General features: G+C 48.5%; 1 protein-coding gene and 1 long non-coding RNA gene across 2 annotated transcripts; one reads left to right on the top strand and one right to left on the bottom strand.

The window, feature by feature from the left end:
* Positions 1 to 2,963: 2,963 nt before the first annotated feature.
* LOC136542050 (phosphatidylinositol 4-kinase gamma 5-like) lies at positions 2,964 to 7,178 on the top strand. The gene is made up of 2 exons (XM_066534312.1): positions 2,964 to 3,205; positions 4,670 to 7,178. The coding sequence occupies exon 2, from the start codon at positions 4,812 to 4,814 to the stop codon at positions 6,756 to 6,758; it is 1,947 nt and encodes a 648-aa protein (XP_066390409.1). The 5' UTR covers positions 2,964 to 3,205; positions 4,670 to 4,811; the 3' UTR covers positions 6,759 to 7,178.
* A 2,496-nt stretch (positions 7,179 to 9,674) lies between these two features.
* Positions 9,675 to 11,248, bottom strand: LOC136546419 (uncharacterized). Its single transcript, XR_010781351.1, has 4 exons — positions 11,021 to 11,248; positions 10,611 to 10,909; positions 10,368 to 10,491; positions 9,675 to 10,254 (listed from the first exon to the last, which is right to left on the bottom strand). It is a non-coding gene; the product is annotated as an uncharacterized lncRNA (long non-coding RNA).
* Positions 11,249 to 16,065: the final 4,817 nt, after the last annotated feature.

Below are 16,065 nucleotides of genomic sequence, written 5' to 3'. Positions count from 1 at the left end.
AGTTCCAGACAATCTCCTAATCCATAGTTTTTGGAAAATTTGAAAAAATACATCTCCAACAACTCTTAACCCCACCTCCTAATCTTTTGACACTTAGAAAAAACAACTCCGTCACGCGGATAAATAAGTGCGCGTATCCATCGCATCAATCTAAGGTGGAATGATGTGGGAAAAAAAATAAGAAGTAGGACAGGTTCCTGATACTAATGTATAAGAGAGAAGAAAGTATAGAAGTGGTTGGGGTATTTAAAAATAATTCAGGATTGCCATTATTTGATGCTTCCAATATTATTTGACAACTTAGAAAACTGAACGATTTTGGGAACAATTTTTTAGAACTCTTGAAGATGCTCTTAAAATCTTACATATGTTATATTTTTCAAAGAAGAAGAAGAAGAAGAAGTCAGGTGCACGTACTTCATTTGTCACGAATCGAAAAACTTTAACCTTATTATCTGGTTCAAAGTCAAAGATGTCGCTTTAGTGGCCGGGGAGTGGGGGCAATGAGACCTTTGTTATAGCGTCTGGCTAGGTAGCACTGCATCCTTTACTGCCAACTGATTCTCTTAGCCCTAAGTCTAATAACCGAGCAGGTACCTATGTCTCATCTTTCACGGACACATTCCTTGCTCTACGAACAGAAAAAAAATGCTTTAACTAATTCACTTCTTCTATATACACTACTCCACGGGGTACGTAGCTACATCTTGATTTTATTCTCTTTATTTATACGTTGTCCAATTAATATAATATTGAACCAAAATATGATCACTTTTTATAATGCCAATTCTTGTGAAGAACAGAAGAAGTCTTCCAGACTTCCAGTCGTGTTAGCCACACCGCCGGAGCTCTCTGGTGTCAACGCTCGAGCTTGAACAAAGTACCCTGGTCTATACTCTATACGTACGCATGCACCAAGCAGAAATCGACAGCTGAGAGCCTGAGAACAGCCGATCAAGACAGCTGCGAGGCAGCATGGTCAATTATTATGCGTCACTGATTTTTGAGTTTTGACGAAGGATCGCCAATCAGGTAGTAGATGTCGTGCTCAGAATAATTGACCAATTAGGCTGCTGCTGACTCAGCAGGTGCCAAACGTCCCCAAACCACAAACACTGTTTGGAGTTTGGACCGAATTCACGCCAAATATTGGCCACGTTTGGCTTGCTGAATCTTGGCTGGCTGAAAAACATTGTTCTAGCTGAATTGGTGTGAGAGAAAAATACTGTTCCGGCTAAAAAAATAAGTCGAACAAACCGAATATGAGGTAAGCCGAACGTAGCCGTTTATGTTTCAGCGCTACTTTAGACTTGCCGGTCAATTTCAGTCATGAACACAGATGAAAAGCCTCAGGACTCACGGTCACGGCCGGGCAGATATGGTCACATGGAGGAGTCAAGTCATCTGTTGCGTGGCACCGCCGCGGGCCGCACCACGGTCCCGCCCGCGAGAGCCGAGCCGGTCCGACCGTCCGAGAGGGTTGCCAGCTGCCACCCACGGCCAAGATTTTTCCTCCTGCACGTATCTACGATCGCGCGCCACCACTGGTGACTGGACCGCACCCTGCGCTGCCGCCTCCGTGCCGGCAGCGCCGGGGGGCTCTCGCGCACCGCGAATGAGCGGACGCTGCCGCTGCCGCGCGGGCCCCGCCGCGGTGCAATCACCGTTTGTCGCACGGCGCCATGTGGAGGCCGTCGTACTGAGGATTCTAGAGCCTTCCGATCCCAAAGCAAACAGACGGCGTGATGGGCTCGTCGATTAATTAATTGCCACCGTCCGTACTTCATTTTCTTTTGTCCGATAAATTTGCCCAGTTTGCTTTATGTAACTTTTATGATTTGTTGTTTGAGAAAAATAATATTGACCGAAAAAAATACGGCTTGGCCAACAGCACGATTGTTTGCCTGTCTTTCCGCGCTCGGCCCCCGTGCAAGTATCTGGGCCTGCTTTGCGCGAAAGCACAGCAATAGTTTTGTTTTTACGGCGAGGGGCCTGGTGTTGCTTTCTTCGTATGATGACCCCTGCATAAATAAATTAATGATAATTATGATATTTATGATAGCTAGACAAGTGGCGACCAATCTTCATAGGACTGCTTGGAATTGCATTAACCAAAAGCGAGACGAAGCTGGCTGCTCTCCTAATTCCAGTCATATCTGCCATGTGCCATACATCATTAGCAATTTAGCAGCTTTTGTTTATTTTTTTCAACATAAACCAAGCTGTTACCAACTACTTCGGCTCCTAATATAAAAGTATGATAGCATGTCATGCGTTAAATATGACTTCGAGGATTAGATACTCGTAGCTCTCATAACATAATTGTTACCTTTCATAACGTAGCTGTGTCTCCTCTAGGAAAATAAATCACCAAGTGTTAGATGAGGTGTCCAGGCATTTGTTAGTAACTGTTTAATGCGACATGAACACTTTTAGATTATAGTAATGTGATGCTAACTCAAATTACTTCCCCAAGCGATGTGAAAAATCAAAGAATTGAAGATATGACAACGCCAAAACATAATAGCATAGTATAAACAGGGTGGAAAAAACTAAACAGATAATGATACCTATACATCCTTAAATAAATTACATTATGTGATTTCCAAAAATCAAACTCGTGTCTTTTACCATTCTCTTGCAAAACAAGCAATGAGAAAACACATTCCGAGCTGTACATTCTCGAAACATCATGCTCACGCCCCACAGAAACCTTGAACGGAGCTTAATCTCCTCAATCTTGTCGTGTGCTTGCTGCTAATAATAAAAAGTGCTGTTTGTCAAAAAAAAAAAAACACAGCGGGCGACGTACCACAATGTGCAAGTGGCAGATTTTCCTTGTCGTGACTCCTGAAGACAAGAGCACCGTTCCAGAAAATACAAGAATTTGCAAGGTCTCGAGCGCAAAACTGTGAGGCTATAAGATGGCGGGGAGGAGTCTCGTTAACCGCGGTTATCAGATTAACCCGTCTCTCGGACCCAGGACGAGTTTAGCCCGGAGGGAAAAGGACAAGTCACACACACCACTGAGGGAACAAAAGGCACAGGAACCGGGTCGCGCCACCGTGGGACGCGTACGGCGCACCGCCCGGCCGCCGGATCTGCGCCGGCGACGCGCCCGGACGTCGGATCTACGCCGCCGCAGGAGGAGGGAGGCGGCGCTGTGGCCGTTCCTTGCCCGCGAGCGCCCAGATCCGTCCCGCCGGTGAGTCCCCACGCCAGCTCCTCGTCCTCGGCCTGTGATGAATGTCATTCGACGGGAGCCGCAGCGGGGAGCAGGCGGTGCTAGTGCGGGCTCGCTAAATTTCCGGATTTTGCGGAGGCGTTTGATCGAAATGAGCGCCTGGGACTGGGATTGCCACTGATTTTGTGTCGCTTGCTTCCCCTATCGATTCAGGGCGTGATTCTAGACCGCCGGCGCTGTCTCAAAGTTTTCGTTGGTGAATGGTAACGGGTCTCAACATGTTCATGCTGCCTGTTTTGGCTTTTCTGATTTTTGGTGTTGCTATTCAATTGGAAATATGTGGGATTCGGGTCTCTGATTTTTGGTGTTGCTATTCAATTGGAAATATGTGGGATTCGGGTCTCGTATAATTTCTTATCAAACGCGTAGGATCTATTGCATAGCTCGTGTTTTAATGCTGTTTACTCGTGGATTTATCGGGTTCAGTCGTCAGGAATTCGTAGACTCCAGTCAAAAAATGCATTTGAGTCTGTGTTCTTAGGTCCCTCCTTCGCACTGAGTGTTTCTCACTGGTGTGAAACCGTGTGAGCTGTTTGAACAATTTCATCCGGTCAGCGAAGGGGATTTTCTCTTAAAGAGATTTTTTTAATATCTGCGTCGGGGAATCGATTTGTTCTTTGCATTATGTTGACTTAAATCAATTGAACTTTGGAGTCCTTATTTAGTTTGTCACCATTAATAAATCCTACTTCATTTCTGGTTGCATGCAAAATCTGCCTATCCCTGTATGGACTGATGCTATTATTAGTAGCTATTTTCTCTCAATCACTGGATTATACTACAAACCTATGTGATTCTCATGAGATTTGGTCACCTTGTACCAAAACAGGCGGAAATGATCTCAGTTTCCGTTTTCAAGTCGTTATTTTTCCTTAAGAGAAGCTAATTGTTATTTCGTTAGATTTTAGTGAGGAATAAGACAAGGGTATGCTTACATGTGTGATGTTATAAATTCCACTCAATTGATTATACTCTCTGCCTGAGATTGAGATCTAAGCTTACTGCTTACTGACATTTATAGTTATAATGTTCTTATCCTTCAATTTGTTCTTGTCACCAGTTGTTTTGAAATGCAGTCAGAAACTTGCAACACTCAATATAATCTACTACTTATTCTGGTCAACAGTTGTGAATAGGTTTATCGGGCATAAACTTGTGAAACTATGCTACCTCACTCTGGCAAAGTACTGTAACTTAGTCCTTGCATTGGAATGAGCAAAGAAATGATCCAAAGAATATCGTTTATGGAAGTAACTTGATATATTCTGTCAGTATGTTACATGCTAGCTAATCCATTTGTATCAGACATCTATAACCACTCCACATTTTTGTTATCTCCTAGCTTTGTCTAGAATCTTACATTTATCATTGCATGGAAGCTTGTTTTGTACTATATAGTATTCATTTCTCTTTTTCTCCTCCCAGGATATATATATATATATCAGTCAGTGGTCCTGTGATATCGAGCTTCAGTTGATGCAGAGGTGGTGAAAACATCTTCTCTTCTCCAAAGACTGCTGACTGCAAGTTGCAAAAGTTTGTCTTGCCAGCTCCTTTTAGCTCTTCTATGTCCAGGGATTTGGACTGTCCTGTTCAGACACAGATGGCTGTGGCAGTCCTGGATCGGAGCTTTAGTAGTGAATATCCTGGAGGTAGCAGAACTGAGGGCAGGCAGCTGAGCTGGAAGAGAGTCTTTGTCCAAATTGACAATGGGTCTGTCCTTGGCATCGAGCTGGAGAGAGGAGAAAATGTGCAAACTGTGAAAAAGAAGCTACAGATAGCCCTCAATATGCCCACTGATGAGAGCTCATTGACCTTTGGTGACCTGGTTCTGAATAATGATCTTAGCAGCATTCGCAATGACTCACCGTTGCTTCTCAAAAGGAATCAGATTCACCGAAGCAATTCCACACCTTGCCTCTCCCCTACTGGCAAGGATGTTTGGCAAAGAGACCGGAGCGGGCCCATTGAAATCCTTGGCTGTTCAAGCCCTTCCTCTCGGATGAAGCAGCTTGCTAAGGATGTCATTAAAGCCATAAGGAATGGTGTTGACCCAGTTGCTGTTAACAGTGGGATGGGTGGTGCCTACTACTTCAAGAACATTTGGGGAGAGTGTGTTGCAATTGTCAAGCCAACTGACGAGGAACCATTTGCCCCAAACAATCCAAAAGGTTTTGTGGGGAAGGCTCTGGGACAGCCAGGCCTGAAAAGATCTGTGCGGGTCGGTGAGACAGGCTTCAGAGAGGTTGCTGCTTACCTCCTCGACTATGATCACTTTGCAAATGTTCCTCCCACCATGCTTGTCAAGATAACACACACCATCTTCAATGTGAATGACTGTGTTGGCTGCAAAAGTAAAGTATTCTGCAACAAATCAGAGGCTGTAAGCAAGATTGCATCACTGCAGGAGTTCATTCCTCATGATTTTGATGCCAGTGACCACGGGACCTCAAGCTTCCCTGTATCTGCAGTGCATCGGATTGGCATTCTTGACATTAGAATCTTCAACACTGACAGGCATGCTGGAAATCTTCTGGTCAAGAAGCTTGGTCCTGGGGCTGACAATTTTGGAGAGCAGACGGAACTCATTCCTATTGACCATGGCCTTTGCCTTCCAGAATGCCTAGAAGACCCTTACTTTGAGTGGATCCACTGGCCGCAGGCCTCTGTTCCCTTCTCCGAGGAGGAGCTTGAATACATTGCAGAGCTTGATCCTGTAAAAGATGCAGAAATGCTACGCACGGAGCTACCCATGATACGAGAGGCATGTCTCAGGGTGCTGGTGCTGTCAACAGTATTTCTCAAGGAAGCTGCAGCGTTTGGTCTCTGCCTCTCCGAGATAGGAGACATGATGAGCAGGCAGTTCACTGCAAAAGAAGAGGAACCAAGTCAGCTTGAACTTCTCTGCATGGAGGCAAGGAATTGGGTCAAGGAAAGAGAGTTCTTTCTTCCTGACGAAGCCGGAGTTGAAGATGACGATGATGACTTCACCCAGTTTCTTCTTGACAGTGAGGATGATGCAGATGCCTTTGAACCACCAGCTTTCTGCAAGTTTGGCAGCATGAAGGCAAGTTCCAGGAATCCACTATCCAAGCTAGATGAGTGTGATGAGGAGGACAAAGATGAGACTGAGGAGGACGAGGATGATGACATCTTGACCAGTGCATTGCCCCAGAAGATTCCTTCTATCTCCAAGCTGTCGTCGTCCATGAAGGGGCTTGGCTTCATTGGGAAATCTAAACCCTACCGTAGAGGAGTTCCGAAGGGTAAAGTGACAGGTAGAACTAACTACAGTGGCAAAGCTAGTGAGCATCAGTCCGGGAGCAGGAGTGCCAATGAGCTGCTCCCGCCCAGCGCCAGTTTTGTGAAGCTGTCGGACATGAGCCCTAAAGAGTGGAGTGCATTCCTCGACAAGTTCCAGGAGCTGCTCCCAGGTGCCTTCCGCACCCGGAAGCACACTGCTGGTGTCGGCCAGCGCCCGATGCCGAGGCTGGGCACGTCTTGCGAGTTTTGAAAGTAGTAGAAGAGAAGTCGCCAAGGTAATGGAGGTACTTCTGTTCGAGCTCAGGTGTGGTGTGCAGCAGTTGCAGCAGCCAGCAGGTATATTATTATAAAATATGCTCGTAGGTGTATGGAGCCGGTAGAGGTGGTCCGAGAATAAGATCGTCCATGGCAGGCATATGAGATGAGCCTGCAGGAGAAGAGTGGTGTGTTTGTGCATAGTGTTTGACATATTAGATGCGTTGTTCTTTTCTTCTTTGTATGTATATATTAAGTACTCCTACTGCCTCGCAGCACCGGGCTCGGGCTCGATCTCGGGCGTCGTTACCTGATGGTGGTGAGCGTGCTGGCATCGCCTGTGTTCTGTGTCTTTGCCGCTGTACCATTTTGCAGACGCTTACCATAATATGAACTATGATATGATATTGCTATAGATATAGGAGTATATGCATAAATATCATCTGCTGCCTGTATCAGTAATATGTTTATGTTTCGATTCTGTGGAGCCTGCGTGCTGGACGCTGGAAAAAAGAATGATACAGTAGATGCAATGAACGATCTAGTACCCATGTGCTGCCCGTACTTCATGATTGGTTGATTACTTCAGCGTGGGGCGCATCCGAACACGCATGGTATTTGACCACTTGGTGCTATAAATTTCATTTCCATGATATAGTTTGGAAAAGGGCCAGTCTTGTGACTCAGTTTTCCTGCTGCGACGTGTTTCTGATATCGCCAGCAGCATGGACTGGGCTCCGGATGGTACCGCTGCACGTCTCGTCTCGTCTCGTCACCGTGGTGTTATCCATAGCATAAGTGACCTTTGAGCCCCTTTTATTCGCAATCAGGTTAGGTGGCCAGTCGGTCTCAGAGTCCGTCGTAGTGCGTGTTATTTTCCAAGCGAAAAAACACGAGATAATAAAACTGTGTTTGTCGCTGATCGAGAGAATAATCAGTCCGATCTGGGGGCGGAAGGGGGAAGGAAGACGACGACGTCTATCGCCCGCGTGCAGTATGCCAGTATCATCTGCCGAGTCCAAAGGGGAGCCACAGCCCACAGGTGTCTCCCGGCACCCACCCAGTGGCTCTGCCGCCGCGACTGCGATCGAGCTCTGCGACTCTGCGAGCGACACCGCCCGACCGCCGCCTGCCTCTATCGTTGTCATTGGCCACGTCACGCAGGCAGCACCTTATCCCGGAGCCAACGTGGGCCCTAATAAAGTGCAAAAAGGTCGCCTGGTCCGCTTCGCTACGGCGGCCACTGGGCGCTGGCCGCAGCTAACAGATCGCGGCTCCGTTCGCTTAGCCGAAAAAAACCAAAACGCTGATATGATGCGAAAGAAAAACGTTATTCCGGCTAAAAAAACAAGCTGAAAAATGCCAATAGCCCCGTTCGCTGGGCTGAAACTGGCTGAAAAACACGGTTCCAGGCTTCCAGCTGAATTGTTGTGAGAGAAAAGTACTGTTTCGGCTGAAAAAAGAAGTCGAACAAGTTATTTTTAAGAGAAGCGAACGTGGCTACGATTACGATGGTGCCTCTCACTCTGCCAGTGACCCCAACTACATGATCACGATGACAACGGCAGAGGGTGATGCCGTGGCGCGGTGCTGACTGTCAGGGGCCGCCATGACCACGAAAACGAACCACGGAGACTCTGAAGCTTCCTTCCGGCCTTCCGGGAGCCAAAAACATCTAAGCACCGGAAGGAAGCAACATGAAAGAAACCTTGTGAGTTTTACATATGTTTATCTGATTCAAACCTTTCTTTAATGAAGAAAACAAATCTGGCTTCGTCTCTTGTAAAAAGAATCAGACCACTTATTTAAACATAAATATTTTGGAAAATCAACTCAAAACTCAAATATAGCACTATTTGACCATCCAAAGGAAGGAAAGAATTACATTGCAACTGTATCGAGTAATTGACAATCTTGAATGATGCGTTCCTTGTTGATTGTAATTGTGCCCATTGATATATCCAATGAATCTGTAAAAAAAACTGATCTAGGAGGGCATTTACCAAAAGCAACTCCAATCCTCATTAGTCATATTGTGCAACAAACGTATCATGTTAGTATCACCTACGTAAAACGGCGTGAACATCTCTTGGGGATATTTAGAGGTACAATATCAAGAGTAGTTGGCACCTTAGCATATTTGTACCGAGCAATATTACACACATGTTTGGATATTGAGCCTTTGGAGGACATCTTCTCAAAACCTGACCTCGGAACAGTCCCCTACCTTAGATTTTACTTCATCCGCTTCAAATTATAAGGTGTTTTGGCTTTTGTCTTATACTATAAATTTAGATAGTGTATATCTAAGCGTATAGTAAAAGCTATATATCTAGAAAAGCCGCAAAACGTCTTATAATTTGGAACGGAGGGAGTACTAAACAGATGACCCTTCACTCCAATTAAACCCATCCCATAATGAGAATCTGTAGCTTCTTTTTAATTTGAGTCGATGTTTTATCTCTATGCTATTGTTCCTTTGCCATAATCCATTTTTAATTTAACTTAAATAACAATTTGCTCAGCAAATATTAATTCAGCATTGGCTATATATGATGAATGTAATACAATCTGGTTAGGATTCCAGTAGATCTCCATCGAGCATTGCGGAAGGGAAACAAACCAAGTGGCTCATGAATTGGCGAAGCGTGCTATGATTTCCAAAAATTATTGTATTTGGGACGATGATCCCCCTAGCTTTATTGTTGACCTTCTTTCAAATGATGTAACAATTCTTGATCAATAAAGCTTTACCGCTTGGTTTTGTAAAAAAAAAGGTTATGGATACCTAGGCCCGTGCTCCTTTGTCTAGCAAATATTAGGGCTCTGATTGGCTTTGCAGCTAACGCTTGTTTGTATTTGTATTGTATGTGAGCCGGGAGCGTCCGCAAGACCTTGGGCTGGCCATGTTGCATTGTTGCATCTCTACTCTTAAGATGGGCCGAAGCGTTGACATGTCGCTTTGGGCCCGGAAAAGTGTCCAACAACAGCTCCTGTCACCGAAAAGGCAGCCTGAATTCTCCACCAGTCTCTATTCTCTGCAACTTCAGAAACGCTGCTGACTACTAGTTTACAGACGCTCTCCATGCAAGCACATTACAACCAAAATTGCCCAGTACAATGATCTCAGATTTCTCCATGAGTGTCAAGCACGGGCTACGTGTGGCGTGGAGAGCGAGTTCCTACCTAGCTAAGCTAACCACCATCTTCTGCTAATGACTACTGTGGTCAGATACTCAGATGTACTCCTATCTAGAATGAAGCAATGCAAGATTCAGCTTCTTCATGCCCCCGGAGCTACCCAAGGCGGAGGAGCCGGAAGTCCTAAGGTGTCTTGGCGGCGAGCTCACCCAGTGCCAGCGGAGCGTCGTTGTTGATCGGGCGGTGGCGACGTGGATCTCAGGTGCCGATGCATAATCCGTGCCGCCACCGCCATGCTTTGATGCTTGGAGCGTGGCATGGGTTACCGAGCCCTTCTTACTCCTTTTACCCTGAAAGCAAATTGCAGCCTGGTATAAGCAAACACAGCTAGCAGACGGTAGTAAACCAAATGTGTGCTGCAGAAATGCATGAAACGCCGGAGTGAAGTGGGCAGTGCATTTACCGTTTCATGTACAGCTTCAGCAGGTGCATCTGCTTCCTGATTTGCTCCTGCAACAACGAAATCGACATGTTTCAGACTTTCAGTACATCATCCAAATCTCAGTGTCCATGCTATACATCTATACCTACATTCAGAAAGGCAGCAGTTACGCTTCACTATGCAATGCACGAGCAATACTAGTAGGAGATTAGTTGATCAGTTTATCAGAGGCTAGAACCAGGAAGAAGTATTTGCCTGCTTTACTTTCAGTTATTCCTTGGTGGGTGAGTTCTCGGCGTGCGGTAATCGGCACAGAACGGCACGAGGCCGGCAGATTTGCTCTTGCCGACGCTCCTGCGCCCAGCACTCTCACCACCCAACCCGACAACGGTAACCTCTACAGTTTTCTCCGCTCCATGGACATGGGCAGTGTTTGCACCTGTGCTCTTGGCTCCCTTCCCTTGTTCCACCACCTCATCCTTCCGGGCATCTGCCATTGTCTTGCGTCCTCTCAACCATTTCCGACCGGCGGTTAACAATACCGGGGCGTCGTCCAATCGGTCCTGCAATTTTCTCACAAGAAACAGAGAATATTATCGCTGGTGATACTGACTGGTATCATCAAGTGATCTAGTACCATGTACTGAAGCAGCTGCAAGATTCCACCCACTAACCTTGTGTGCTTCGGCAGTGGAGGCAGATAGCGCGGACAGGGAGAGCAGAAGCGCCAGGAAAACACCTGCGCACCTCATCTTTCAACACACAAACGCACCCTTGTTGAGCACAGCCGCTTTGCAACTTGCAAGGAGCTGCTGCGGATTCAGAACCAGGATCAAAGCAAAAGGAGAGGTTTAGGTGGCAGGTGCAGGGTTTTATAAGGCCGCAGCACCAGCAGGCTTGCAGTTACAGAAAGAACTGAACCCACAGTGTCAGTGATCAGCTCGGCTGAAGCAGCAGGCTGCTGCCGATTTGCTGAAGCTGAACAAACTGCACTTGGCACTTTGGCAGAGCCGCAAATGCTAGTCAAAGCCAGGCGCTGCTGCGTATTCAAATCCCCGTCTGACAGGCCCCCTCTAGAATACCAAATCCGTCCTTGGTGGCGTTGTGCCTTTCCATTTTTCTTAATCCGCGGCTTGTCGCGCTCGCTCACCGATGCAGACACACAGCACAGCACGGTGGTCCTCGCGCGCGCGCTCGCTGGTTGGCCTGCGCTGCACATGGAGGGTGCCAAAACGTGAGGCCGCGAGCCGAGATCGAGCAGCCGGCCCCGGGAGGGGCGGTGGAAACCGATCCCCGGCTCCGGCGCGCGCACGGCGCTCCGGTCCGGCCGGCCACTCGCCCCGACCGACGCGGCCTTCAAGCCCGTCCCTCGCATTGAGGCGTACGTCTGCTGCCGAAGTGCCGATGCAGTGCATGTACACGCACGCACATCTGCCGCCTCCATGCATGTATGTGTCCACTGTCCAGCGTGCGATGTCTTCAGATCCACGAGCCTTGTGTTGTGTTCATGCCTTGCCGTCATGGGGGGCAGTAAATATTGGGGGTTGCGTCGTCGCATGCAGGGAGATCACTAGCTGCGGTCTCGGATTCCTTCACAGATCCGATCCGGAGCACAAGCTAATCTGCGCTTAATTGCTTGCACGACACGGAGCTAAACAAAACGGTCATCTTGCCTCATTTACATCTGCTGATCGAGATCGAGAGGTTAGTGGTGAGCGAGATCGAGAGGGATTAATAAAGCTGATCGGGGGAGGTTTAGTTTGAGGTTACCTAAGTGGTGAGGCCACGTTACGTAACAGTCAAGATTCGTTGCCCTTAGTAAGCAGTAATAATCTTTTATTATAGGGCCTAATGCTTGCGTGCTTGCTTGTTTGTTTGCACGACCTCAGCTGAGAGCGTCCCCTGTCGGTCAAAGATCTGGCGCCAACTGTCAGCCTGTTCGTTTGGCTGTGGCTTATCGTAAACGATCGTAAATTTCTAGCTGAAACAATATTTTTCTCTCATACAAAGCAGCCAGCAGTATTTCTTTATGAACCATTAACAATATGAATCAGCCAACCAAACATACTGTGGCCCGCGCACTCGTGCTGACCGGATTACAAAAAATGGGTGCGAGGGGTTACCGCCCCAGGGCCCCGGATCACCTAGCCCGAGTCTCTGAACGTGGGGTCGGCTCGAAACGTGTCCCCACATGGCAGTTGTCCGGCTTGTCTTGAATCGGCTAGTGGGTGCTCCAGTCCAGCACCTCTCTGCGCGATCCTGGGGCCTCCCAGATCTTTGACCCTGTGTGGCCGCACGGGCGCTGCAGACTGCAGACTGCCGCCAGCGTGGACGAGCAATCACAAGTGGCCACCGATCTGTGCGGGCCTTGCTTGTCCTCTGCTCGTGTCACCGTGTCGGTGTCGCTCCGACTCTGTACGGTCGGCGACCGGCACCAGACGGGGTTCGAAGCATGTGAGTGCATTTTCCGATGATGTGCGCACGGCCTCGTTCGTTGTCAGGAACGGTCGGCGACCACTGAAATGAAGAGGAACGTCTTGCCTGTGAAGTCTGTGGCAGGAGTTCAAGCCCGTTCTCCGGTGCCCACGCACTGACGCTGACGCGCACACACGGCAATCGGAAAGGTCCGGCCGTCGGGGAGAGTCCAGTTGTGCGGCGTGCCGGCGTCGACGCCTCTGACGCCGCGTCGGAACAGGGACGAGGGAGCCGGGTCGACGAGGGCCTGCTGGTGCGCGCAGCCTTTTCGTTTTGTTTTTCGTTTTTGATTTGAATTGACGGGGCGCGGGCACGCACACGACTTTCAGCATGGCAGCTAGCGCGCGTGCACGGGCGCCCGTGCCCGTGCCCGTGCCGGCACGGGTCCGCGAGACCGCGACCATGTGTTTGAGGCAGCGGTGTCTGGTCTGGTGCCGAGCGGGCGGAAGCGGAACGGCGCAGCGCTAGAGGCCGGCCGCAAACGTCGTCCTATGCCTTAGGCCGGTCAACCTATCTGGGCTGGGATACATGCCTTCTGGGCCTGCGTGGCGCGAGCGTCTTGCTGGGCGCGTAAGTGGTGCTGACAAATTATAGTAAAGGAAAAGGTCCATATTTTTTTTTAAAAAGGTCCATATGTTCTCTCTAAGCTATTATTGCGTTATTTCAATTTATCTCCATTAATTAGAAAAATCAGATTTTTATACTTTTTAACTCTTATAAAATCGTTCAATTTACCTCTCGGAGTGGTCTTCGATGACATGGCGGCCTGGTGCTACGCCAGCCGTCTTATGTGGCTCCACATCAGCAATATAGGAGGTAAATTCACTTTTGCGATAATTTAGGGAGGTAAATTAGACTTTATAAAAAGAATTATAGAAATATATATTTTTTAAAATATCCAAATATTTTTCTGAAACGAATATTCATTTCAAAATACTAAAATCTGATTTAATATTAGAGAATTCATAAAAAAATTATTTTTAACATAGAAAAATATGGTTTTTTTAAATACTAAACTAGATTTTATATCAGTTAAAACAAAATTTATATGAATTTTATACGATGTCTGATCTAGTGCTCACGAAGGGCTACTGAGGGTTTGTTCTATTGGATCTCTCGGGACTTTGGCAATTGGTGCGTTTATTAAGGCAGATGGTTGTGTTGGGGACTAATACTAGGGTACCCGAATAGGAGGAGCTAATAACCATCAATATTGATACGTCCGGGTAGTCAAGAGCGCGACTATAGCTCCAACTGACCCCCAGGGGCGCAAGCTCCACCTCGCCCTGCCTCTGGGGGAGGACTCAGCCTCGCCCGATCCTGAGGCCACGAGCTCCGCCTTGCCCGACCTTTAGGTCTACGCCCCGCCTCGCCCAGCCTCTGGAGGAGGACTCCACCTCGCCTGACCCTGAGACCACGGGCTCTGCCTCCCCTGGCCCTTGGGTCTGTGCTCCGCCACGTTCGGCCTCTGGGGGGGACTCCGCCTTGCCCGACCCCGAGGCCACAGGCTCTGCCTGGCCCAACCTCTGGGGGAGGACTCTGCCTCGCCCGATCCTAAGGCCGCGGGCTCTGCCTCGCCCGGCCTCTGGGGGAGAACTCCGTCTCGCCCGACCCCGAGGCCGCGGGCTGCGCCTCACCCGGCCTCTAGGGGAGGACTCTGCCTCGCCCGACCCTGAGGTCGCGGGCTTCGCCTCTAGGGTCTAGTGAAGCACTCCGCCTCACCCGACCCCAAGGCCACGGGCTCCGCCTCGCCCAACCCCGAGGCCGCGGGCTCCGCCTCTCATGGCCTCTAGGGGAGGACTCTGCCTCGCCCGACCTAGAGGCCGCGGGCTCCGCCTTGCCCGACCCTTGGGTCTGCGCTCTACCTCGCTCGACGGAGACCCATACCACCACCAACCACTCTAGGTCTAAGCGAATGGGCTTGGGTCAAAGCTTTGACATCAGGGAGGTGATCAGCACGCCCGATATAAGCCGTGGCTATGACGGGCCATACTTGGGGAATCACATCAGGAATAGCGTCGGGCGTACCAGTGCTGTTCTGTCTAACCCTCGTACAGGCACTGACAGACGCGTCAGACACCACGACGTCCGCCAGGATGGAGTGGAGCACCATGACCGGGAGACGATGCCTGGGCATGATGCCAGTGACGGACAGGGCCACGATGTGGAGCTATCTCTGTTGACGTCCAAAGGGTCAGTGGGATCCACGTGAAGGAAAAGGACCCAGTGATCCTGGAGGACTTCTTCTCCTTCTTATTCTCCTCTTTTCCCTCGATTGTATCCTGTGCTTTTTCTTGGCCTATAAAAAGAAAAGCAGGGCGTCCCATGAAAGAGGACTCGAATCGATCGCATCGCAACATATCACACAGATTCGGACTCAAACCCCAAACCGATTAGAGCACATAAGCACACAACCGAGAGGCTACCGATCCCTCGGCACCCGTTCGCTCCTCTCACTAGAGACTTAGGGCATGTTCCTCTCTCGACCGTTTGTAACCCCTACTATGAACTTTCAGTGCTAGTAACACGAGCAGCAGCAACAAACTAGACGTAGGGACGTTCTGTCCGAACTAGTATAAACCTCGTGTCCTCTTAGCACATCATCCGAGCTAGATGCGCAATATTAGATATTTACGAGTTGGTGTTTACTCGAAACACCGACAGGTTGGTTGGCTTTCGGTGTGATGACTTCAACATCTTTCTTCCGGTCTGTCATGTGACAAGGTCCGAGTTCTCCAACCCTGTGTTTTGGTGAAGGACTATAAGCCTGCTTGAGCGATGTTTCTCTAGCCAATGTTTTTTAGGGGTATTAGATGCCATTGCCATCGGCAAGTGGCTTTTGCATTATTCGGAGCCTGTTTATGGCTAGGGTTTTCGTAAGTGTCCCTTTCCTTTGTTGGCGTTTTAGTGCGATTTATAGGTTTCTACGGGCAGCAAACGTTCGAAGGAAGAAGACGATTAGTTTGGTCTTTGATGTTCTTTTATTTGTTGTAGGTTGTTTTGTGTCAAGTTTTTCTTGTACCGGCTATTTGATAATTTTAGTGGGAAGGATTGTAGTCCTACTACACTCCATGGTGTTGCCCCAGCCCATGTTCTTTCATGGTGCTAGATCTCACTGACAACAACAGGTGGCTTTTGCGGTATTCAAAGCCTTCAATGGCCACGGTGTATGTAGGTGTCCTTTTCCCTTCATGGCTTTTCATGGGATTTCCAGGCTCTAGCGGGCATCAAACATTCGAATGAA

This window comes from Miscanthus floridulus, chromosome 3 (genome assembly GCF_019320115.1).
Source record: "Miscanthus floridulus cultivar M001 chromosome 3, ASM1932011v1, whole genome shotgun sequence".
NCBI lineage: Eukaryota > Viridiplantae > Streptophyta > Magnoliopsida > Poales > Poaceae > Miscanthus > Miscanthus floridulus.
The sequence above is the reverse complement of the archived record's forward strand: the minus strand, read 5'-3'. Positions and strand labels throughout refer to the sequence as shown.

What these genes read in the sequence shown, in the direction of transcription:
- LOC136542050 (XM_066534312.1), top strand. Translation starts at nt 4,812, where the DNA reads ATGTCCAGGGATTTGGACTGTCCTGTTCAGACACAGATGGCTGTGGCA.